Source organism: Ranitomeya imitator, chromosome 5 (assembly GCF_032444005.1).
Source record: "Ranitomeya imitator isolate aRanImi1 chromosome 5, aRanImi1.pri, whole genome shotgun sequence".
Taxonomy (NCBI): domain Eukaryota; kingdom Metazoa; phylum Chordata; class Amphibia; order Anura; family Dendrobatidae; genus Ranitomeya; species Ranitomeya imitator.
The window spans coordinates 606,520,207-606,547,230 of record NC_091286.1 but is presented as its reverse complement, the minus strand read 5'-3'; the positions used below and the strand labels follow the sequence as shown (position 1 = coordinate 606,547,230).

Below are 27,024 nucleotides of genomic sequence, written 5' to 3'. Positions count from 1 at the left end.
ACCGGATTGAAGAGGGTTGAGAAGAGAGTTCTGAGAGATAGCAGATGAGACAGGAGTGGACCAGGCGTTCGAGGAGTTTAGAGATGAATGGATGTTTAGAGACAGGTCTATAGTTAGCAGCACAGTTTTGATTGAGGGATGTTTTTTTAAGTAATGCATAAATGATGGCATACTTAAATGTGGAGGGAAAGATACCGAAAGAGAGAGAGAGGTTGAATATGTGTGTTAGGTAAGTGGTGACAGTAGGGAAAAGGGACTGGAGGCGATGTGACGGAATAGGGTCATTGGTGCAGGTAGTAAGATGCAAGAAGCCTGATCTTCTTATGGGACTGGTTCAAAATCAGAGAGTGAGCTAGATGCAGTGGGGAGGGAGGATAGTGCATGGTATGAGGGAATTGGGAGAAAATTTCCTGTTGGATATGGTAAATTTTTTCTTTGAATTAATTGGCCAGATCATCAGTGCAGAGATCCATGGTTGTGGTCTGCACTCTTTGGTTGAGTAGGGAATGAAAATTGTTAAAGAGACATTTAAGTGAAGGGGATAGTGAATAGTGAAGTGATGAGGGTGTTGAAATGTTTTACCTGTCTCCTGCCATGTCTAACTGCCATGTATAACTGCAAGGTACTTTAAAAAAATGTACTTAGTATAAAATGTGCATAAATGCCCCCAACATAAATGCATCCCCAAGCTATGTCTGAATATATAGGATGCTTGCTCTTAGATCTATCACTAATTTGCCTCGTTAGCAATCAATCAACTAAGTTAAGACAGTAGGAGACAATAAATGTAATGCTAGACTGCTTTCTGATGCTTCAGCAGTATGAGATATGAGTCTGAGCATTTTTTTTTTCAAATCGCTAATAGAGTTTCAAGGTGTTCGAATTTAGGGGAAACTGTGAATTTCCTGAAATTCAACTTGAATTCAATCCTTCCTGAATCTAATGTGTGGATTACCAACATCCATTCTGCGGATGCAGAATTTTATTAAATTGATGGTATCACAGTGCATGCTATCCTGCTTGAAGCATGACATTGCCTTCTCTGAACAAAGTCAAATTAATCAGTCCTTTATGCTATATTATACAAAAATGCAAATGAATCTATTCCATGCTGCTCCGGTAAGCCCGGCTATATATTGCCTGGTATCTGAAATCAAATAAGGCACTTTGCTGTTTGCTATTGCGTGGCCCAGACGTAAAAAGTCAGAGAACTATATTTTATTACACATTTTAAGCTTGAAGTTCAAATGGAAAATTCATGATTAAATTAAAGTTAAACATTTATGTGCTACCTCCAGTCAGTCTAATCTGGGCGCTCACACCGCTTTCATTTTGATTGTGCCTAAATTTTAATTAGAAATTTTGTAACATTTACAACATCTGATGCCTATTACCGGCTCTGTCATATTCTCCGCTTTGATTATGTAAGTGAATTAATTGCTGTATTACTTACCTTCATTTCAATTTGTTTTGTGTCACAATTTTGAAATAGCAGCTTTACTCGAGTTTTGCCGTCATCTGAGGAGCCTTTCAATTGGGAAAACTTAAACCTCCAGATTATGTTCTACGACAGAAAAAGAAATTAACCAAATCTGATCAGCAGTCATTCCGAGAAAATATACATACATTTTGAAGTTATTAGATTTTTGTTACTTTTTTCCATATTGAAACTCAGCCTTAAAGTGATTCTAAGCCAAAGTTCCCATTTTTGATGTTGCAGATATTCTGTAGCATATCTACACGTATTAGATAAACTACTTACGGTAAGTTTTTTTTTTTCATTTTCCTTTCTGTGTATATTTTTGTACATGCATTTTTATTGTGGTTTTGACGCTGCAGTTTTTGTCTGTTGCTGGTATGTCATATTATAAATAAAGCTGCTTTTGTATTTGAAATCTTTTGCTATTTGGCTTTGATAAAACTTTATTAATACAGTCATCTGCAGATTGCACGTGCTATTAGTGTGTTTTTTTATATGTGAATATTCTGCAATTCAATATAGTTAGTAAGGCCGAAAAAAGACATTTGTCCATATGGAAAATGTGACCAGAAAACCCCCAGAGTACCCACAAGAGAAATTGACATCAGAACAGGAGTTGATGCCTAACTTGTGCCTGGAGTAAAACATCCAAATAATAATAATAATAGTAACAACAAATTGATTTTTTCAAATAAAATTGATGTAAATCAAATTTCCCAACCACTTTTGAGTGAATTTGTCAAATAAGAATTTTGCTCATCTTTACGACATTGCGGGTTTTGATCAGTAGATGGTTTCGGCCTAAAGTAAAGAATATTTTACTGAATTTATGGGTAATATTTATCTTTGTTTGGTGTACCTGCATCCCAATGATGTTTATTACCATTTCTGTCTCCCTAGGGCTCGTGCATAAGACCATAAAAATTGGACGAGTGCTATCCGTCATTTTGTAAGATAACACTCGTTACCATGCTGTTCTATAGAGCAGTGCACATGTTCGATCTTTTCATAAAACTGAGGCAGTCCAAGGAAAAAAATTGCATCATGCTCAAGTTGCATCTGATTATCGGATCGCACGCGGCCATTTGTGTCTATGAGTCTGTGGAAAAATCAGATTGCACTTGTATGGCAATGTGGTCCAATTTTCATGGATCTGACAAAATGGAGAAAATGGCTAAATGTTGTATTTATTCTCCCAATCAGAGAAAAATGGATCATACTTTGATTACTCTCTGATCAAAATTTGACCTGGGTGTGATTAACGCAATCAGCTTGATTCTCTAGAATGAAAGATAAATGGTTGTCTGACCTTAGCCTAAAAGTAAATCTGCTGTGTCCCCGAAAAGCAATAAACCTGAAAATATGTAGTTAACAATGATCTAAACTTGTGCGGCCGCCATGATGAAAGTCCTGCCGTTGAGAATATGTGAACATTATTCCTCCCGACAGCCTCCGACTTTCAGTCATAGAGACGCAGCCGGTGTGGTTTCAGTAACTGCTCAGTATAAAGTGAGCAACTGCTGTAAGAACACCTGAGCACATTGACTGACAGCTGCTGCGGAGGCTGCTGGGAGGAGAAAATGTTATTTCCTTCAGGTAGCTGGGCTTTCCGTGCGGTGGCCACACAACTTTAGATTGTTATTAAACTGCATATTATCCCCATACCTGCAGGTTACCAGCATATGGTGATAAGACAGGTTCCCTTTAACATGCAACTTTTAACTTTTAGCAAAGGTGTAACCATTGCAGTTTCAGAGGGTGCAACCGCGACTGGGCCAATACAAGAGGGGGGTCTTCGGACACCAGTGACACCTGTCTCCTCAGACAAAATTTCAGGTGAAATAAATTGCAGTGCACAGACCCTCCATCTACCTGTGCTGCAATACACACCGCTGGTCAATCAGAGGCCAGTGACTGATGTTGGCTTGCCAGTGATGTGCTGCGCAAGTAGGTAAGAATAATCATTTGTTTCTTTTTAAATTGTGCTAGAGAAGAACAGAAATGGCCCAGCATGGGGGACATTATGCCAGAATTTGGGACATTATACCAAAACAGGGGACAATATATCAGAATTGGGGACACAATACCTGGATGGGGGCATTATACCAAGATGGAGGACATTTACCAAAATAGAGACATTATACCAGGATGTGGACATTATACAAGGATTGGAATGTTATATCAGGATGAGGGTAATTATACCAGGAAGGGGTCCAGAATGAGGGAAAATGTTATAGCATCGGGTCTGTCCAGGATGAGGGACTTTACTACTGAAAGAGGGCCAGAATGGGACATTATTATGGAAGGGGCCCAGAATGGGAGATATTATTACAAGAAGGAGTCAGGGGGCGAAGACGTGTGTCTTTTTATGATCTATGGGCCATACATCTGAACAAAATGCTGGTGGGGACCCAAATCCAAATTTTGCAGCATGGCCCATCGGACTTCAGTTACACCACTGTATCTTAGTGATCCAGAGGATATCGCATCTAGGCATGTAACTTTACGTGCTGGTCATTCAATGAATAGCCTTAGATGTAATGAATGGTCACACTGGTCCACCAGATCTGGAGGTAATCTTACAGAGAAGCTGTCTATTCTGACATATAATGAGGGACCCTGAGCCAAGAACTCCACTCTATAAATTTCACAAGACATCTCCTGATCTCAAACCATAACAATTGGATGGGCCTGGCATAAATAAATAGATTATTGCTGTGAGACAATCTTCTAAATAATAAGTAATTCTAAATCCCTCAGAGATATTACTGATGTCACACAGGAACTTTCTATTTTTATCTTCATTCATTATCTTTAGGCTTTTATTCTTCGTATTTTGCAGGAATATTCATCAGCATGAGTTGATTTTGATTAAGATGAGATTCCTCCCGACAATATTTTGTAGTTTTTTGCAGTTGTGACACATGGGTATTTTGATGTAACGTCTTTAGCCTGCTGTATGACATTAGTTTATCTTTCTTCTTCTAGTAGAGTGATGCGATCCCATTTCCCTGTAGCCTGCGGCTCTTTCTCCAGGATTTTGTCTCTAATCTTTTCTTGCTACTCATAGTTTGAGTTATAAGCTGATTTTCTCTGCGATTTGCACATTTTGTGAATTACTTGACGTTTTCACTTAGTTCTATATTATGTTTATCCTTCTAATCAAATCATCTGCACCAGATTAATAATTATGCTGAATCTAATGATTGCTATTTGTAGCATTAATAAATTTGGCCATGCGCAGGTTCCTTGTAGAAGAGCAGATTATAGGCTCATCACACTAAAATAGCTTGGTACAAAACATCCCTTTTGTCTCAGGAACAATCCACCAGTAGGGCCGAGTTCCCACATCCATGATATTTGGTCCATTGGTGAAAGGCAGGAAGGCACCTGGGTCTCCTGATCATTGCAATTACATGCTGCAGCTCTCTGCTATTTTCCACTTAGCATACCTAATGTTTGTCTAGCAGTTGTGCGACTGACGCAATCCAAGTAGAGATAACCATATGTGACAGTTTAGCAGAGGCAATAATCTTCATTACTCAGCATTTGTAGTGTTATAGCAAGCTGATTGAAAAAAAAAAATCTTTGTTTTCTATTGTTCTAAAAAATAGCGTATCTTTATCTACCAGTTGTGCAACTGGCGCAATACGGGTACAGATAATCATATGCGACAATTTAGCAGGGGCAATAGTCTTCATTATTCCGCATTTGAAGTGTGTCAGTATGACGATCTCCAAAAAAATAGCCACACATTGCTAGGCTTGTGCAGATTGGTCAGTGGCACTTCTGGCTCTTTCCCTTGAGGAAGCTGCTTCCAAGTAAAATCAGGTTTGTACATGTTCCTGACATGGGTTTCAGGCCTGACAGACTGACCACAATACAGACCCTGGCTTGTATACACTGTATTCCGAATTTAATTCTAATGCTTTTAGTGTCTGATAGAATCCAATTCACTGACATTGATCATACAGTTCACCCAACTCCTGTATAATATTCATCTTACAGCGGCTTCACCCGCAATGTCAGTGGATCCATTGGGATCCGGTGGCAGGTTTCACATCACATGGTGGCACTCCGCTAATTGTCAGCAAGCGCCGAATAATATCATGGCAGTGGACATGGTGGTGGTGGCGGTCGATGCCCAAAATTCAAATGGGCATGTTTGAACTGGCATTGTAAAGGGATGGGGAATGTGTATTCTACTATCTTGTCAACTATTTGGCATGAAGGAGGCACCCCCCAAATGTAGGCATGAGAGCCCTCACAAATGTTAAAGTAAAAAATTAATACAAAATGCTCCGTGTGAACATATGCTAAAGGGAAGGCATATACAGTGGGGCAAAAAAGTATTTAGTCAGTCAGCAATAGTGCAAGTTCCACCACTTAAAAAGATGAGAGGCGTCTGTAATTTACATCATAGGTAGACCTCAACTATGGGAGACAAACTGAGAAAAAAAAATCCAGAAAATCACATTGTCTGTTTTTTTAACATTTTATTTGCATATTATGGTGGAAAATAAGTATTTGGTCAGAAACAAAATTTCATCTCAATACTTTGTAATATATCCTTTGTTGGCAATGACAGAGTTCAAACGTTTTCTGTAAGTCTTCACAAGGTTGCCACACACTGTTGTTGGTATGTTGGCCCATTCCTCCATGCAGATCTCCTCTAGAGCAGTGATGTTTTTGGCTTTTCGCTTGGCAACACGGACTTTCAACTCCCTCCAAAGGTTTTCTATAGGGTTGAGATCTGGAGACTGGCTAGGCCACTCCAGGACCTTGAAATGCTTCTTACGAAGCCACTCCTTCGTTGCCCTGGCGGTGTGCTTTGGATCATTGTCATGTTGAAAGACCCAGCCACGTTTCATCTTCAATGCCCTTGCTGATGGAAGGAGGTTTGCACTCAAAATCTCACGATACATGGCCCCATTCATTCTTTCATGTACCCGGATCAGTCGTCCTGGCCCCTTTGCAGAGAAACAGCCCCAAAGCATGATGTTTCCACCACCATGCTTTACAGTAGGTATGGTGTTTGATGGATGCAACTCAGTATTCTTTTTCCTCCAAACACGACAAGTTGTGTTTCTACCAAACAGTTCCAGTTTGGTTTCATCAGACCATAGGACATTCTCCCAAAACTCCTCTGGATCATTCAAATGCTCTTTAGCAAACTTCAGACGGGCCCGGACATGTACTGGCTTAAGCAGTGGGACACGTCTGGCACTGCAGGATCTGAGTCCATGGTGGCGTAGTGTGTTACTTATGGTAGGCCTTGTTACATTGGTCCCAGCTCTCTGCAGTTCATTCACTAGGTCCTCCTGCATGGTTCTGGGATTTTTGCTCACCGTTCTTGTGATCATTCTGACCCCACGGGGTGGGATTATGCGTGGAGCCCCAGATCGAGGGAGATTATCAGTGGTCTTGTATGTCTTCCATTTTCTAATTATTGCTCCCACTGTTGATTTCTTCACTCCAAGCTGGTTGGCTATTGCAGATTCAGTCTTCCCAGCCTGGTGCAGGGCTACAATTTTGTTTCTGGTGTCCTTTGACAGCTCTTTGGTCTTCACCATAGTGGAGTTTGGAGTCAGACTGTTTGAGGGTGTGCACAGGTGTCTTTTTATACTGATAACAAGTTTAAACAGGTGCCATTACTACAGGTAATGAGTGGAGGAAAGAGGAGACTCTTAAAGAAGAAGTTACAGGTCTGTGAGAGCCAGAAATCTTGATTGTTTGTTTCTGACCAAATACTTATTTTCCACCATAATATGCAAAAAAAATGATAAAAAAACAGACAATGTGATTTTCTGGATTTTTTTTTCTCAGTTTGTCTCCCATAGTTGAGGTCTACCTATGATGTAAATTACAGACGCCTCTCATCTTTTTAAGTGGTGGAACTTGCACTATTGCTGACTGACTAAATACTTTTTTGCCCCACTGTATACTGTAGATTATATATATATATATATATATATATATATATATATATATATGTATATATATATATATATATATATATATATATATTGTGTGTGTGTGTGTTCTATGCACACAATTATAAAGTAAATAATGTTCTTTAGCATTTTTCAGTATAAGGAAAATTTGGTTTGGTAGGTCTTTTTAAAAATCCATAAAACTGGCACAATAGTCTGACAACATTATTCCCAGATACCATATATGAGTCAGAAAGGCATGCAGGCATCTTCTCTACGCTGTTCCCATTTAGTTTTAGCACTTTCCCATCCATTTTAGCTTTTCAATTATGCCCCAGACCTGTTTGTTGGGTCCAGCAGAAAAATATTGGGCTTTCCCATTGACTCGCATTGAATTCCTTATTTGATACGAATACACGGATATTAGAAATTATTTGTGCCGATTTTTCCAAATCCGAATATTTCACTATTCGATCATCATTAATATTAATGTTTCCATCAATCCATCATTATTGTATTAAAGGCAAGGCTGGGACACTAGATTTTCTAGATCTCTTAATACTTGATGAGGTTGTAATTTTCCTACTCTGAGTTTTACAGAACTCATTTTTAGGCTTTGGTACCCACAAACAGCTTCTTTTTCAGGTAGATTCAACTACCAAGAAAACAAAATAAAGGTAATGAATATGATTCAAATCCATTTACTTTATAGATGGAAGATTGGTGGTAGCTTGGGCCTAGTTGCACGTTAGTTTCCTTTCAACTCTTTTATACTCGGCAGGCTTTTATTCCTTTGAAACAGCTTTTATGCTGCAGTATGCCTTGTATACAAAGGAAAAGTCAAAAAGCAGTTTTCCATAGTATAGTGTATTGTTCTTACCTATACGAACAGGCATTTTCAAAAGAGAGATGTGCAGTAAGACTGCTGTCTGCGAACGCATGCAGCTAATAAGTGTATTTTTAAAGGGAACCTGTCACATAGAAATTGTAGTCCAATCTGTTATAGAGCTGAAGCTTCTCACTAAATTAGAATATCATCAAAAAGTTCATTTATTTAAGTTCTTCAATACAAAAAATGAAACTCGTAAGTTATATAGAGTCATTACAAACAGAGTGATCTATTTCAAGAGTTTATTTCTATTAATGTTGATGATTATGGCTTACAGCCAATGAAAACCCAAATGTTTTAATATCAGTAAATTAGAATAAATAACAAAAAACACCCGAAAAGGCTTCCTAAGCATTTAAAAAGGTTCCTTAGTCTGTTTCGGGAGGCTCCACAATTATAGGGAAGAGTGCTGACTTGACAGATGTCCAGAAGGCAGTCATTGACACAATCCACAAGGAAGGTAAGCCACAAAAAGTCATTGCTAAAGAAGCGGGCTGTTCACAGTGTGCTGTATCCAAGAATATTAATAGAAAGTTGAGTGGAAGAAAAAAATGTGGTAGAAAAGGGCCCACAAGCAACTGGGATAACCACAGTCTTGAAAGGATTGTTAAGAAAAGGCCATTCAAAAATTTGGGGGAGATTCACAAGGAGTGGACTGCTGCTGGAGTCATTGCTTCAAGAGCCACCACACACAGAGGTATCCAGGACATGGGCTACAAGTGTTGCATTCCTTGTGTCAAGCCACTCATGACCAATAGACAACGCCAGAAGTGTCTTACTTTGGCCAAGGAGAAGAACTGGACTGTTGCTCAGTGGTCCAAGGTGTTGTTTTCAGAAGGAAGTAAATTTTGCATTTCATTTGGAAATCAAGGTTCCAGAGTCTGAAGGAAGAGTGGAGAGGCCACAATCCAAGCTGCTTGAGGTCTAGTGTGAAGTTTCCACAATCAGTGATGGTTTGGGGAGCCATGTCATCTGCTGGTGTAGGTCCACTGTGTTTTATCAATACCAAAGTCAGCGCAGTCATCTACCAGGACATTTTAGAGAACTTCATGCTTCCCTCTGCCGACAAGCTTTTTGGAGATGGAAATGTCATTCTCCTGCAGGACTTGGCTCCTGTCCACACTGCCAAAAGTACCTATACCTGGTTTAAAAACAACTGTATCACTGTACTTGATTGATCAGCAAACTCGCCTGACCTTAACCCCATAGAAAATCTATGGGATATTGTCAAGAGGAAGATGAGAGACACAAGACCCAACAATGCAGACATGCTGATGCTGCTATCAAAGCAACCTGGACTTCCATAGCACCTCAGCAGTGCCACAGACTGACTGCCTCCATGCCACACTGCATTGATGCAGTAATTGATGCAAAAGGAGCCCCAACCAAGTATTGAGTGTGGAGCGCCCGCCAGGACCGTGAGGTACTCGGTACCGGGTCCGGTACTTAAAGGGATTTGTCACAGTGGCAGTGACCTTGTCCGTGGCCCTGAGCGCCCATCTTAAAGGGATGGTTTTTAAAGGGGTTTGTGAAATAGGAAATGTTCATGACGACACCTGTGGCATTTGTTCAGGGAGGACCGACGATGCTTTAAGGGGTCCACTGGGGTGATGTTATGGCAGCAGGGATGGTGTGGCTTCCCAAAGGTGAAGCTGGGTACCCAGGGCTCCCGGTGTAGTAGATGAAGATGGTGTAGTAAGAAACAGAGGACACAGGGTTGCAGTCTCTTTACCTCTTTACTTGGTTTAAGGCAGCCACAGTCCAGGGTACCAGATCACAGGTGATGGTATGGTCCGGCCCGATTGGAAGTGACTCAGGAATCCCCCTAACCAGGTGGGGTTGGAAGCCTTCCTTCTAGCGCTGTGTTGTTGTAGTCCCTTGCTGCCTTAGGCCTCACACAAGGTCATCACGTTCTCTCTCTGTCCCCCTTTTGGTAGGACACTAACCCATATGATAGGTAACTCGAGCCTTTTTACAGGGTTTCTATCATGACCCTGGCTCTATCTGTTACTGTGTCCTCGGGTGATAATGGTGCACAGGTAACTTGAAATCTAGCTGTCCGCCGGTTTCTGCCATTGTGCATGAAGTTACCCCCACAACCTCGGTCTTCCGGCTACCGGTATATGCGCTCAGCATGGAGGACGTTCAGTCACAACTTCTCTCTCCAGCTCTTCACTTCGCCTTTGCTCCTTCCTCCTTTCAGTCTCTTTACAAGTTGCTCTGCTCTTTTTTTCTTTCCCAGGAGCTGCAGAATCACTCGTCTGCACAGCCCCAGCTTTCCTTTCTCACTCCTCCCTCTCCTCTCACCAACTGACTAACTCTCCCCAACTGCCTAGCAACTGCCTAGCAACTGACTCCTCCTCCCGACCAGAGAGAGCAGCTCCCCTGAAGTCAGGTGTAGAGCTCCCCCTTCTGGCTTGGAGTCAGAAAGATGTTGTATGCTGAATACCTGTTAAAGGGATTCTTCCTTGCTTCCAAGCATGACATCACTCTTGCCATGAGGAAAGCAATGCCACTGTAACGACCAGTTACCTGGGGTGTTACAAATGCATTTGAACATACATTTCGGTAGGACAACATTTCGGATTTTAAAATCATTTTTTCAAGCCTTTGTTATAAAGTATTCTAATTTACTGAGACAATGACTCTTGGGTTTTCATTGGCTGCAAGCAACATTAACAGAAATAAATACTTAAAATAGATCACTGTTTGTAGTGACGCTATATAATATATGAGTTTCACTATTTGTATTAAAGTGAAAAAAAAAACCTGAAATAAATTAACTTTTTGATGATATTCTAATTTTGTGAGAAGCACTTATACATAATTGTGGGAAAAGATTCAGGATAACTTTGTACTTAGTGGTTTAAACCCTACCTGTCGGTTCAGATAACAGTTCAAAAAAGCTGACAAATAACACTTTTTCTGATCATTACAAGACTGGCTTCTTACATTTTTCACCAGTTTTATCTTCTGCAGGCCTTTTTTCTAATTTTCAGCTGTATCAGAGCTATTGTGTGGAGACTAGCTATGATATCTCTCATAAACTGCACAGAAGCATAAGGGATTCCTGATCCCCTTGTCTCTATGTATTATATATTGAGCACCAGCAGCATGGAGGACATTATACAGCAGTAACAAGCTGTGTGGCTGTGAGTTCAGCTCTGGGGTGAGATAAAACACTTAATAGAAAGCAGCACAGCTGAAAAGTGCAGACAGAAGCATATTCTGCTCTTATTATTCTTTTGTGCATATTTTATTGAGGCTACAGCTATTTAAACCTCTGTTCGTTCTGGGGTCATGAGAACAGTGGTTGGTCTTATTCTGAAATTTACATCGTAAATGTATTAATCTATTTACAGATTTAGAGTGTTAAAGATGTTTTCCCATCTCCAAGATCCTATCCCAATATGTAGTACTGTAGGTATAATACTAATAATTTTAAGGCTGGGTTCACATTATGTTTAAGCAGTCCATTAGACGCTGCCATTAAGTACTATTTCGGGCGCATCGCTAAAATGGGCGTGAGCTAGTGATGTGCCGTCATTGAGAACCAGACCCTCGGATGTGGGCTGCAGCATTTCCGGGTCCATCACCGCTAGCATAGATAGAGTATCTGGTAGCTCTACCTGCGCTAGTGCGATGGCATGTCGGCGCTTGCGTTAATGCAGAACGTTTAACGCATGTGTTGAACGGGCTGCTTTAACGCCATGTGAAACCTAGCCTAAAAAAAATCTCCAATTAGAAATGTAGTATCTACATATTGATATAGAATTTTATCTCTAACTTTAACTCTTTATGGATGTAGATGTCAGGTATGATGTAAACATCTTACTGGACTCCTAAATTCTAAACCCAAAATAAGTCTGTATATATAGAGAGAGTATCAGTCAGCTCAGCTTATTTTGTTTCAGAGAAAATTGTCCTAAGACTGGACGGCATTTTCATTTAGAGCTGAGATGCAGTATATAATACATAAAAAACAGCAACTGCGATATCGTATAAAAACTGATTGGTGGGTGTGCCAAGGATGAACCCCACCCATGTGATATTGATGAGCTATACTAAGGTCCAGTGCAGAACAACGTATTTTCCATCCAAGTGCGATCTGTCAAAACATCGGATCCCACTTGGACCAATATTATTCTATGGTGCCGTGCACATGTTAGATTTTTTTCTTGGACAGAATTTGTCAGAGGGAAAAATTACAGCATGTCCTAGCATGATCGAATATTCGGATTGCATTCAGCCATGCAAGTCAATGACTCGGATGACATCTGACTGTAGTCCGATTTTCACGGACTGACAAAATGGAGAAGGTGGAGAATTTTTTCTCTCCGTCTTCTGCTCATCTGAAAGAATCAGATCACACTATGATCACACTCTGATCAACTCTGATTTGCCATTTGCATAATGGACCCAATGAGATAATCCACGGTCATTTGCACTCTTTGAAGTTAAGGTACCTTCACACTAAACGATATCGCTAGCAATCCGTGACGTTGCAGCGTCCTCGCTAGCGATATCGTTCAGTTTGACACGCAGCAGCGATCAGAATCCTGCTGTGATGTCGTTGGTCGGGGCTAGAAGGCCAGAACTTTATTTGGTCGCTGGCTCCCCCGCTGACATCGCTGAATCGGCGTGTGTGTTACACCGATTCAGCGATGTCTTCGCTGGTAACCAGGGTAAACATCGGGTTACTAAGCGCAGGGCCGCGCTTAGTAACCTGATGTTTACCCTGGATACCATCCTAAAAGTAAAAAAAACAAACGCTTCATACTTACCTTCGGCTGTCTGTCCCCGGCGCTGTGCTTTCCTGCACTCACTGTGAGCACAGTGGCCGGAAAGCAGAGCGGTGACGTCACCGCTCTGCTTTCCGGCCGCTGTGCTCACAGCCAGTACAGAGAAGCACAGCGCCGAGGACAGACAGCGGAAGGTAAGTATGAAGCGTTTGTTTTTTTTACTTTTAGGATGGTATCCAGGGTAAACATCGGGTTACTAAGCGCGGCCCTGCGCTTAGTAACCCGATGTTTACCCTGGTTACCGGCATCGTTGGTCGCTGGAGAGCTGTCTGTGTGACAGCTCTCCAGCGACCAAACAGCGACGCTGCAGCGATCCGGATCATTGTCTGGATCGCTGCAGCGTCGTTTAGTGTGAAGGTACCTTTAGTGATTGTGTCAAATTATTACTTTATTCTTTTGGATTGGTCGTTTAGATAAAGGAAATCTTGGACAGAAATTAGCAAAAGTTAGTAGAAAATTACGACAATTTGGTGAGTACTTCACACCTGGAAAGAATGTGAATGAGGCAAAAACCTCCACTCCATTGTAATGTTTTTGTTAAACAACCCTTTAGTGTTCCTAGCATGGACCAACACTCCACTAAAGTCCTGAAAATGCTGCAAAAACAGCCTATAAAGGCATAAAAAGAGATGAAAGAGCTGACACAAAGAGCGGCTCCCACTCAGGTGGACGAAACACAACGACGCAATAGAGATTATTGTCCCATTCATTTCAATAAAGTCCATGAAATACAACATTTTCCTGTGCATCTCCATTAAAGCAGCTGATCAGGGGCATTTAGGGAAGCTGAATCCCAGATCCTTTCAGTTATTAAATTAATTTAAAGTTTGCTTACATAGTGCTATCATATATTATGCTGTATTTTACACATTATCATCCTGTCTCCATTGGGACTCACAATCTACGTCCCCTATCATTATGCCTTAGGAGCATCAGAGGAAATTGGAGAAAACACTGAGAGAACATACAAACTCCTTGCAGATGTTGTCCTTGGTGGGATTTGGACCCGGGAACCCAGAGCTGCAACGCAACAGTACTAACCACTGAGCAGTTGGGGTGACTTTATTCTAAAAATATAATGTTGAGATGGGACAATACCTTTTAGATGTATTTCACATCCATTACAGATTAGTAAGCGTCTTTATCGATTTGCATTATGATATTAATAGAACAGAACATCAGCGCATTGGAAATCAAACATGATGCAATAAACTTCACAATAATTAAGCTCAAGCTACTTACATTATTGATCCCTAGAGATATGCATTTTCTAATAAAAGAATTAGTAGCGGTTGAACAGTATTATTCAATAAGAATTATCCTGCATAGTTTTACCTTTGATTTACTGTCAAAACAGGTAAATCCTGATAGAAAATCCACAGTGAAGCCAACAGCATCCCCCTGGCTGTTGCAAGCATATGTCTTTGACTGTAAAATAAAGGAATGAATAAATGAACAAATCAATAAATACATGAATACACATATACAATTTTATATTAAAATACCGTGTATTCAAAATGAACTGTTTAACCCATGAAAACTCAATCTATACCCAGCAGTCGGTCTTCCCAAGTCCATATTCACAGAGTCAAGGTTTCCATACCATGCACTGATGAAGGCTAAAAGGACCAAATCAGCTCCATACAAGTTGCAAGAAAAAGGTTCTGTACTTAGTAGAATGTATCTGTTCTATTCACATGCATAATTTCCATGCATAGGCCGAAAGAGGACTTTAACATTGATGACTTTTCCTTACGATAGGTCATCAAAGTCTGAAAGTGTGGGTGCGACACCTGGCACCCTCACCGATCTGTTGTTCCTGGTGTCGGCGGTGGTCGGAACTGCTCAGTTGTGGAGCTCCTCCATCTACCAACAGTAGCCATAAATGGATATTCCATATCTGCCCTATTTAAAAAAAAAAATAGGGGGCAGTTGTGCAATTTCTGACCATGGTCACTATATGGTTGACAGTGCTGTGATGTGCAGCTCCATAACTAAGCAGTCCCGGCTGATGTCTACACTGGGATCAGCTAATAGGCAGGGGTGACGGGTGTCACACTGATCAAAAATTGATAACTTATCCCAAGTATAGGCCATCAATATTATAGTTTCGGTTAACCCCTTCAAAGGTCCACCTCATTATTTTTTTTTATTTGCCCCTTACTTACCTATCATGTGTGTAAGTGTCATCAAAGAAAAGTGTTGTTTCCTGTTTTCTGTAGCATTTCTGACCTGCTATGATCGCTGTCAGAAGTAGAAGTCACTTTTGGAATTTTCTCTGCACAAGTTTATGCAAGGCTCACAAGTCTTATAGACTGACATTGATTGACACTGAGTGACCGCCACTCCTCACAGTGATCTGGAAGATTATAGATGTGGTCATATGCTGTTGGAGCAGAAACTTGGAGAAGATGGCGACCCGTGAGTATGTTGCCACCTTCCGGACATTTACACACAAGATGGCTAACAAATGGGAAAATAAAAAAAATCCCTGAAATGGGGCTCTAAAGACTGTCTCCACCAACTTTTTAAAAAAAGACTATTCATTTTCTTTTTGAGAACTTGATATCGACCTGTAAGACTTTGATAGACATTACCCACATTACAAATGGACATCTTACTTTCCCAAATGACATTCGTTATTCCTATGTCTGCAGTTTTCTACTCTTAGATCTGAAAAAATGTCAAATGACCTAAGATTATTTTAAGACTAGAACATTTCCTGACCTTCTTATGCCAATGAGGATTTGAGAAAGGTCCTGTAGCAATGTAAAATGTGAAGTCGCTAAAAGTTTCCTATTCTGTAAATATATTGCAATATAGTAAATTTCTGCTTTGTAGTGCTGACTTTCTTTACAGGATATAAGACCTTCTTAATGGTTTTTCACTTATTATCATCCTGGTAAAAGCTCTATGTATATTTAACTATTGACGATGTTGACATACATTACCCTACTATACATTTCACATAGAGCATTTAACCACTTTCTTTTTTTCTTTTTCTACCAACTTTACGTCTTAGATTTCTAACTTTAGTTTATTAAATGATGTTACATTTAGAACCATGTAATGAAGGAAAAAACATTTTAAAACTGGGATCTTTTGGTGACCATATTTTATCATTAACAGTCCAAAAAAGTTCTGCTAAGAAGGTAAAGAATATAACAACTATAAAAGTATAAATGTAACCATTATTTACTACAATGAGGTTATACTGTAGGTGGTACACAGTTTGCAATAGCACCCAAACCATTGTGCTAGAAAAGTCGAAAAGTACCTCTGCATGTAATGCATATTATAAATGTCACAGAGTAGATAGGAGGCAACTTTACGGACTTTGCTTTAGGGCACAATTACACTTCTGGATCTACATTTTCAAATACGGTTGTAAGAAAGTCTTGTGGGACTATCGTATTTTGATATGACCACATAGTGATATGTTCATAAAATTACTGAGTAATCTTGTGATATTCAATGGAGACGTATCAGGATATGTTTCTTTGGAGGAGGTCCATGAGCTTGAACTTATGCTGCTCACTCTTATAGAGTCATACAGGGAGGGAGTGTTCTTATGGGGATACTGGCAGAGATTTTCTTCTCACAGGAAACCTGTAAGTATTATACTTGATACTCTGACAAAGGAATATTTCAATCAATGTAATATACTGTACAGTAACAGCTAAGTTTGGTGGTTGCACACAGTATTGGTGGTTATAAAACAGTCTTAGTACAGAGCTTGATGGTTACACATTAAAGTAGAGGCAAAAAGCTTGTTAGTAGCTAATAGAAAGGGGAAACTATCTTTTTCTGAAGCTCACAATAAGCTTACAGTAGAAGATTACCAGCAACAACAGGAACAATCAATTGTCGCTACAAAGTGGATCCCACAAGCACAATTGTGGTTGCAGATATTGGCAAGCTAGCACAGTCTAAGGTCACCGTTCCTTTACACTCTTCCACAATACGGTTTTAGGCTGATAGTGGTCTGTGGACACTAGCAACATTGAAGGTTTTCTCCATGTTCTCGGAGTATTTACTCCATCTATCCTAAAATATAGGCAGTTTAAACCAAGTCCACAACATATGAGGATAGTCAGGACTTTTATTCTCCACCTCTCTTTAGAAGAACCACCTCCAGACACATGATCCTACCACTGTTCTCATTCAGGATAGCTCTTCTGCAGTCTGACCACGAGGTGTCCCTATCTGTGATCAGTCACCGCCTAGAACAATGTCTTGAATTGTTGCAGTTAGTGTAGTGCCATGCGTAGCAGTCATCCCAGTGGCACTTTGGCCGCAGCGACCCCTACGTGTGATTATCTTCTAACTACAAAAAGTTTCGGTGCAGCTCTCGCTTCAAGCACTGATTTGATCAACTTTCAAAAAAAAATTAATGACCCCAGTCACCCAGTGTGTACAAAGCCTAAAATAATTCCCCAAATTAGGCAAGATTATGAAACGACAGAGAATAGAGGATGCAAACATACATTCTGTTTCTCTGTGTGATCACTTTTATATCTTAAAAAATTGACTGAAGCTGATTTGTTTTGGAAATCATTTTAATAAAGTTGTTTCTACAGTATATACCTACATTTTTGCAATACACATGAAGCTGTATAGAATGTTGGCATAACATTTTTTGAACCTTCGAACAGTGTGTGAAAGTTTCAGCTGTTTAACCAGTATAAAAGAAATGGCTACAAATGTCTGGTCATTAGCTCCTAAAATTTGCCAGGTATTATAAGGTTAAAATTCCAGTGAATTGGTTTTATTACTGAGCTTCTGCTGTTTCACCAGCACAATATAGAAATGCGTGCAATTCCAAACAAACCATCACTGTTAATTGGCTGTAAAAATTGATTCAGCCTCATAAAGCAAATCATTAATTTTAAGTGCTCACTCTTCTTTATCCTTTATGATTTTTTCGATTTCCAATGATCTATTAAACCACTAGATAAGCCTTTTACCATAGTTTGTGTTGACCAACTTTGCATATGGCAAACGTGATGTTCAGAAAGAAAGGCAACTGTTTATCACAATATATTTTCTTATATTTCCAATGTATTTAAGGAGAGGAATAAAGGAACTTGCATATTGACTCATACCCGACAATCCCTTTAATAAGAGGAATTTGAACATGGGGTTTTGTAGTTATAATATCTTTAAATATCTATTAATTTGTGCCAATAGTTCCTAGGCAAAATCATATGTCGCCATAGATACAGACTACAAACAATCTCAGTGTAGTCTGATACTGCAGTCAATGTGCCATCTATCTGCCCCTAATTCTTGCAAACCTAACAAATGTAATTTAGTGAGAAATTAGGAATACTTGGAAAGGGTTTGTTTGCATTCTGTTATCATAAAAATAGATCTCCATTAAAGCTGCAAACACAAAACAATACAACATTTTAATTAAGAGCGAAAGCAAAGATACGGTACGTGCCATCCTCCGGTCACAGTGGAGATCTAAATATATAGCGAAAGTAAATGCTTTGGTCAATCAAGTATTGTTATGGTATATAATTGCTATAAAAAAAAGTCTGGCCCCAATCTGCTCTACCCCCATCTACATTGAGGTTTTTTGATGCAAGTTGAGGCTTTAAAATTAGAGGATAGGACCATCCCAATTGGGGTACACCTTGTCAAGGTGGGATGGTTTTTATGCTTTTTTTGTGTAAAAAGAGTATTTATGTTAAATACAGGTCGCACCTATGGAATACGCTATTTTTGGAGCAGTGACCTGTCATGTGCTTCTGTAAATGGAGAAGTGGCCGCCCATGACATATCATCTTCATTCACTTCAGTAGGATTTCCGAAAATAACCCAGCACTCTGCCTGTACAGCATAAACCACATTTCTCACCAATTAATAGATTTTTCTTACTCTTTCTGAGCTGCATTGCATGATTATACATAAATTTGTATCTTGGTGCTTTAAATTGGACAATATAACTCATTCATATTCATTAGAAAAGTCAATACAGAATAAATTAATTGCTTCTGTGTTCTACTAGGAAACAAGAGATTCTACTCATAACCAGATTTACATGCGGAAGGTTTAGATAGATGACTAACCGCACTCCCAGCCATTATTTAATTGTTGAAGATTTACAATGCTAACAAAATGATTATAATGTACTACATCTAGGGGGCCGCTATGGCACAAGCTCATAAATGTGTTACAACACTGTGACTAATACCTGACACTGTGCGCACAGATCTGCAGCCTAAGCACATTCCAAGAATAATGAAAAGTGCACTCTCAACTGATTGTCAAATTAACCTACAAAAAAAGTTTGTAAGAACTCTGTGCTCGTGACAGGTCTAACAATACAAAGCTCTGTTATTAAAAATTAGAGCTAAACTTCTGTATTTGTTTATCTTGATAACACAGGCTACGGTAATGAGTGGTGGTGTTGGTCAAGACTTACTCGCGGACTACTCATTACTGCTTGGAGAACATTCTTCACTAATTAATTGATCACTCTCACTTTTAGAGCTGAAATGCATATTGTTAGAGGAAATTTTACCTTGATACATGTAAGTGGGGCTCTTTATGTTCTTGGCACACATGTTACAATCTTTAACCAGGGATAGGGAACTCAACTTCCACAGAAATTCACTTTAAGGCAGGTTGTGTCAAAGTGGTTGTAGGCTGCCTGCCTTACTGAGACACTATGGTCTTTGAGGAGCTATTCATGAACACAGCAATAGCTGTAGACTTATGCTCGTATCGTTTCTCCTTGCGGAGAGTGATATGTTAAAGGGAATCTGTCACCCTAAAAATGGCCTATAAATTAAGGCCACCAGCATCATGGGCTTATCAACAGCATTCTGTAATGCTGTAGATAAGCCCCCGATGTGTCCTGAAAGATGAGAAAAACAGGCTATATTATACTCACCCATGGGGCGATCATGCTGCGGTCTGGTCTGATGGGTGTCGCGGTCTGGTTCCAGCGCCTCCCATCTTCATATGATGTCATCCTCTTCTTGCCGCAGCTCCTGCGCAGGCGTACTGCAAAGTACTGCAGTGCGCAGGCGCTGGGCTTCTCTGACCTTTCCCGGCGCCTGCGCACTGCAGTACTTTGCAGACAAAGTACACCGGCGCAAGAGCTGTGGCAAGAAGACAAGAAGAGGACGTGATCGTATGAAGTTGGAAGGTGCCGGACCCGGACCACAACGCCCATCGGACCGGACCGCAGCGGGACCGCCCCTGGGTGAGTATAATCTAACTTGTTTTTCTCATCTTTCAGGATACATCGGGGGCTTACCTACAGCATTACAGAATGCTGTATATAAGCCTCTGATGCCAGTGGCATTAGTTTATAGGCCATTTTTGGGCTTATAGATTCTTTTTAAGCATGCCAAGATGAAGAGACTTAAAGCCGCAATGTTACTCTGGGAAATATGCAAATTGTCTCTTCAGAGCGGAACAGGACTAGAACTCTAGTGCCACCTATAGGAAGTAGCAATCCTAACAGTCAATGTCGACCCTTTAACGAGCCTTGTCACATGACTTAGGAGAAAAGGCAAACCAGAATCTCAACATTGACTGTTAGGATTGCTACTTCCAATAGGTGGCACTAGACTTCTAGTCCTCTTTCTCTCTGAGGAGACAATTTGCATATTTCCCAGAGGAGCATTGTGGCTTTAAGTCTCCTCATCTCGGCATGCTTAACATGTCACTCTCCGCAAGGAGAAATGATACTTCTTGGGTCCCAGTGAGACGCCCCTCATACAGCCAAATCAGATCTCACAGTTTGCACTGATGAGGAGCAGTACCCTGAAACACAGTGTCTGCAAATTGAGAATTTGGTTTGACTTTTATCCTAAGTCATGTGACAAGGCTTGTTAAAGGGTCAACATTGACTGTTAGGATTGCTACTTTCACTAGGTGGCACTAGAGTTCTAGTCCTCTTCTTCTCTGAAGAGACAATTTGCATTAATACTGCACTGTGTGACATTTCAGGCCTGAGTTTTTGAGATTTTTCCTTTAATCCTTGATGTTGTGCTGGTGAAGATAATGGCTGCTGTTTTACGCAAGTAAAACAGTTTGTCCTCCTAGGGCTGAATTATTCTGCTGAAATCTGCAACATGCCCATCTTACACAACATATGTGGGTGTGCAACCATCAATTCAAAGGTAACCGCTCTCAGCCTCTGCAATCATCTTGCCAACCACATTGCGCACAGGACTTGAAGATTTAGGAGGCCCCAAAAGTCCCTCTTTCACATATTTAGATACTATTACTTTAAAGGAAGGATATCACTGCAGAAAGAGCTTCTTACCTGCAAACCTAAAGATTATCTGCAGGTTAATAGTGCTACAATTCTGTTTAGTCAACTTACAAAAAGTGTGCATACTAGAAGAAAATCAATGTATTCCTTCCCGAGAGCCACCGGCCCTTAGTCATGGGGGTATTGAAGCAGCGACTACAGGCAAAACTCTCAGCAATGATCACTGTACTATGAATCATATGGGTGTGCACAGAGCGGCTACGCTCAATGCTCATACTAAACTGAGTGGCACTTTGACTGAAAGCTCGCGGCGCAGCATATCTGTGCAGGGCAAGCTGTCCATCAAAGGGCTGTGGAGTGCTTACAGCTGACGATCAGAGTGTAGTGTGATCAGTGACTATAGCCGCTCTCTGCACGCCCGTATGACTTACAACCAGCGGCTTCTGAGAGACCTTTCATTAAGGCACCAGGGAAGCATTGTAACACTATTTACCTACAGATACAGCATTTTCCGAGGTGACAGGTTCCCTTAAAATGATCAGTGATAGTTCAGGTTATTTTAATTCCGAAACACTTTCCTGCCAGGGTCCTGTCGATGCATATGTACAGCACAGACCAAAAGTTTGGACACACCTTCTCATGCAAAGATTTTTCTGTATTTTCATGACTATGAAAATTGTACATTCACACTGAAGGCATCAAAACTATGAATTAACACATGTGGAATTATATACTTAACAAAAAAGAGTGAAACAACTGAACTCATGTCTTATATTCTAGGTTCTTCAAAGTAGCCACCTTTTGCTTTGCACACTCTCAGCATTCTCTTGATGAGCTTCAAAAGGTAGTCACAGGGAATGGTCTTTTAACAATCTTGAAGGAGTTCCCAGAGATGCTTAGCAATTGTTGGCCCTTTTGCCTTCACGCTGCGGTCCAGCTCACCCCAAACCATCTTGATTGGGTTCACGTCTGGTGACTGTGGAGGCCAGGTCATCTGGCGTAGCACCCCACCACTTTCCTTCTTGGTCAAATAGCCCTTACACAGCCTGGAGGTGTGTTTGGGGTCATTGTCCTGTTGAAAAATAAATGATGGTCCAACTAAACGCAAACCGGATGGAATAGCATGCCGCTGCAAGATGCTGTGGTAGCCATGCTGGTTTAGTATGCCTTCAATTTTGAATAAATCCCCAACGGTGTCACCAGCAAAGCACCCCACACCATCACACCTCCTCATCCATGCTTCACGGTGGGAACCAGGCATCTAGAGTCCATTCGTTCCCCTTTTCTGCATCGCTCAAAGACATGGTGGTTGGAACCATGGATCTCAAATTTGGACTCATCAGACCAAAGCACAGATTTCCACTGGTCTAATGTCCATTCCTTGTGTTCTTTAGCCCAAACAAGTCTCTTCCGCTTGTTGCCTGTCCTTAGCAGTGGTTTCCTAGCAGTTATTTTACCATGAAGGCCTGCTGCACAAAGTCTCCTCTTAACAGTTGTTGTAGAAATGTGTCTGCTGCTAGAACTCTGTGTGGCATTGACCTGGTCTCTAATCTGAGCTGCTGTTAACCTGCGATTTCTGAGGCTCGTGACTTGGATAAACTTATCTTCAGAAGCACAGGTGACTCTTGGTCTTCCTTTCCTGGGGCTGTCCTCATGTGAACCAGTTTCTTTGTTATCATTCCCGGTGACTACCTCTTGAAGCTTATCAAGAGAATGCCAAGAGTGTGCAAAGCAGTCATCAAAGCAAAAGGTGGCTACTTTGAAGAACCTAGAATATAAGACATATTTTCAGTTGTTTCACACTTTTTTGTTAAGTATATAATTCCACATGTGTTAATTCATAGTTTTGATGCATTCAGTGTGAATGTACAATTTTCACAGTCATGAAAATACAGAAAAATCTTTAAATGAGAAGGTGTGTACAAACTTTTGGTCTGTACTGTACATGTGTTGCCTATTTCTGGTACAATTTTTATAAAAACAACTTTAAATGTCCTAAAAGAAAAGGTATGTATCTTAGGTTATGATGTTGCTTTTTGGCAGGAAGTCACCGCAGAGAGAAGTCCATGGAAAATCTACATTAAACCAGCAAGAATATTTGATTGTTACACATGCAGATGTTACTGTGGATTTGAGGGAAAATTTCTAGCAGATTTTCACACATCTGATCATGTCCCTACAGTCACAACATCAAAGTCCCCTTAAAACTCCCATATTTTATAACATGCAGGTGCTGGAAGATCAGATGACATCTTTTTTGTCTTGAGAGTCCTCAGTGGTTCATGCATTTTAATGGCTAACTGAAAAGATGGTAACAAATTTCAAGCTTTCGGGACTACACAGGTCTCTTCATCAGGCAAAGACCAAAAGAAATTCACATATTTATGCACAACATAGCACAGAAAAAAAAAAACATGGATAAGACAGATGACATGAAGCAGAATTACCATGAGTGATAAACAGTTATGTCCATAAATATTGGACCAGTTCTTAGATACGGAATGTTTTATTGTCCTCTGATTGGGGTCTGGTTTTGTTGTGATGACCCCTCATAGTCTGAGGGACAAGTTCCTTAGTTGATGTAAAAAGACATAAATCCATATGACACATTCATTCCTCTAATGAGGCTGTCAAAGGACGTCATCAGTTTATATTCCCAGACTCTTCTTTCTCTCTGAGATTTGAAGATACCTTTTAACACAAGTAATTTCATGTCCATAATGTTATGATTTGGGAGACAAAAATGTATTGCCACAGGTAGATCCATTCTTTTTTCTCTTATTGTGTGGCGGTGAGAATTCATTCTTGTTCTAAGCTTTTGCCCTGTCTCCCCCACATACAGACCCCCAGTTGGACATTTAGTACAAATAATTAGGTACACCACATTAGAAGTGACGCAGCTGAAAGTACCTGGGATCTTGTAGTCCTGATGTGAATTGGGAATCTTTATCTTGTCCGTGGTCATTATAAATGGACAGGTTTTACATTTTTTCTGGTTGCAAGGAAAGGTACCTGCAGCTGTGGGAGAGGACAGGGAGCTCTTGACAATGATGCTTCTTAGCTTTGGGGGCTGCCTAAAACACAGTAGTGGGGGGTCTGGAAAAATGGATTGTAAGCGGGCATCTTTTTGCAGTAAAGGTTGTAATTTCCGTGCAGCTCCCCTTAGCACCTCCAGATTTGGATTGTAGGTAACCACTAGAGGTACCCGGTTGTTTTCTTCTTTAGCTTTGTAATGTAGCAGGTGATTCCTTGATATTCTGGTGATGTTTTTTGTCATCAGATGACATGTATGATGATTGATGATGTCAGTAACGTTATTGTTCTTCACAGTCGTCAGGGCTGGCTGAGCACAGCTTGAGGTGGATTTGGGGAACGTCGAGGGAACGATTGACTAGATCGGACCTGCATGGGACCTTTTATTATAATAAATTGGTGAATGAGGGACAGTGTGTTGTTTTTATTTCTCTCTTTTTTATGTTTTCAGTGTTTATTTAATTAAAGTATTTTTGTGTGTGTGTTTTTTTTAAATTACCAAGTTAGGATTAGGGAGTCTGATAGACACCTCTCCATTCCTAACACCAAGGCTTGATGCTAGCTATGTTTTTGGACAATTCACAGCCAACATTAACCCAAGCCTTATTACCCTGATGGCCAACACATCAGGGCAATTGGGAAGAGAGAATTAGAGCATTAAATGTGATGTGCCACCGCAGCTGCGGTTTGGTATTTGTAGGCTGGAAAGGGCCCAATATCCAAGGACCTTCCCAGCCTGAAAATATCAGCTTAAATCTGTCTTTTTTTTTATCTTTGCTGGTCTCCAAAAATGGGGGGAGACCTGACATGATTTTTTTTCAATTATTTATTAGGTTAATACATGTACAGTAAGCATATGCAATAAACCAATTATAAATCTCAGAGATATCTATTTATCTGTTATCTATCTATTTATCTATCTATCTATCTATCTATCTATCTACAGTGGCTACAATTACATTTTTCACTCTTTGTTTCATTGCAGCCATTTGGTAAATGCAAAAAAGTTCATTTTTTCTCATTAATGTACACTCTGCACCCCATCTTGACTGAAAAAAACCCAGAAATCTAGAAATGTTTGCAAATTTATTAAAAAAGAAAAACTGAAATATCACATGGTAATAAGTATTCAGACCCTTTGCTCAGTATTGAGTAGAAGCACCCTTTTGAGCTAGTACAGTCTTCTTGGCAATGATGCAACAAGTTTTTCACATCTGGATTTAGGGATCCTCTGCCATTCTTCCTTGCAGATCCTCTCCAGTTCCATCAGGTTGGATGGTGAACGTTGGTGGACAGCAATTTTCAGGTCTCTCCAGAGATGCTCAATTGGGTTTAGGTCAGGGCTCTGTCTGGGCCAGTCAAGAATGGTCACAGAGTTGTTCTGAAGCCACTCCTTTGCTATTTTAGCTGTGTGCTTAGGGTCATTGTCTTGTTAGAAGGTGAACCTTCGGCAAAGTCTGATGTCCAGAGCACTCTGGAAGAGGTTTTCATCCAGGATATTTCTATATTTGGCCATATTCATGTTTCCTTCAATGGCAACCAGTCGTTCTGTCCCTGCAGCTGAAAAACACCCCCATAGCATGATGCTGCCACCACCATGTTTCACTGTTGGGATTGTATTGGGCAGGTGATGAGCAGTGCCTGGTTTTCTCCACACATACCGCTTAGAATTATCACCAAATAGGTCTATATTTGTCTCACCAGACCAAAAAATCTTATTTATCATAGTCTTGGAGTCCTTCATGTGTTTTTTAGCAAACTCTATGCGGGCTTTCATGTCTTGCACTGAAGTGAGGCTTCCGTCAGAACACTCTGCCATAAAGGCCTGACTGGTGGAGAGCTGCAGTGATAGTTGACTTTGTGGAACTTTCTCCCATCTCCCTACTGCATCTCTGGAGCTCAACCACAGTGATCTTGGGGTTCTTCTCTACCTTTCTCGCTAAGACTCTTCTCCCATGATTGCTCAGTTTGGCTAGACGACCAGGGCTAGGAAGACTTCTGTTGTTCCCAAACTTCCCAAATTCTTTAGTAACCTTGGCCAGATATGTGCCTTGCCACAATTCTGACTCTGAGCTGCTTGGCCAGTTCCTTTGACCTCATGATTCTCATTTGGTCTGACATGCACTGTGAGCTGTGAAGTCTTATATAGACAGGTGTGCCTTTCCAAATCAAGTCCTATAAGTTTAATTAAACACAGCTGAACTCCAATGAAGGAGTAGAACCATCTCAAGGAGGATCACAAGGAAATGGACAGCATGTGACTTAAATATGAGTGTGTGAGCAAATGGTCTGAATACTGATGACCATGTGATATTTCAGTTTTTCTTTTTTATTAAATTTGCAAAAAATTCTACTTTTCAGTTCTTTTTCTTTCAAGATGGGTGCAGAGTGTACATTAATGAGAAAAAATGAACTTTTTTGAATTTACCAAATGGCTGCAATGAAGCAAAGAGAGAAACATTTAAAGGGGTCTGAATACTTTCCGTAACCACTGTATCTACAATCCTGCTCATTGTTATTGGCACCCAAGAAGTACATGATGTGGAATATCTGTTGAAAACAATAAATCAAGTGAAATTGTTTTTATGTATAGAGCACTCGAGTTAAATACAAGAGTAAATGCTAAACAATAATTTTAAACAAAAAAC

At 40.3% G+C, this 27,024-nt stretch overlaps 1 protein-coding gene across 1 annotated transcript in view; it reads right to left on the bottom strand.

The window, feature by feature from the left end:
* The window catches only part of SNTG2 (syntrophin gamma 2), a 1,048,529-nt gene that overhangs the window by 108,177 nt on the left and 913,328 nt on the right, over nucleotides 1-27,024 (bottom strand). The window contains exons 15-16 of the mRNA XM_069728000.1: nucleotides 14,440-14,532; nucleotides 1,454-1,564 (exon numbers count right to left, since the gene is read on the bottom strand). Coding sequence (XP_069584101.1) covers nucleotides 1,454-1,564; nucleotides 14,440-14,532 — 204 coding nt within the window. The remainder of the gene's footprint in view (nucleotides 1-1,453; nucleotides 1,565-14,439; nucleotides 14,533-27,024) is intronic.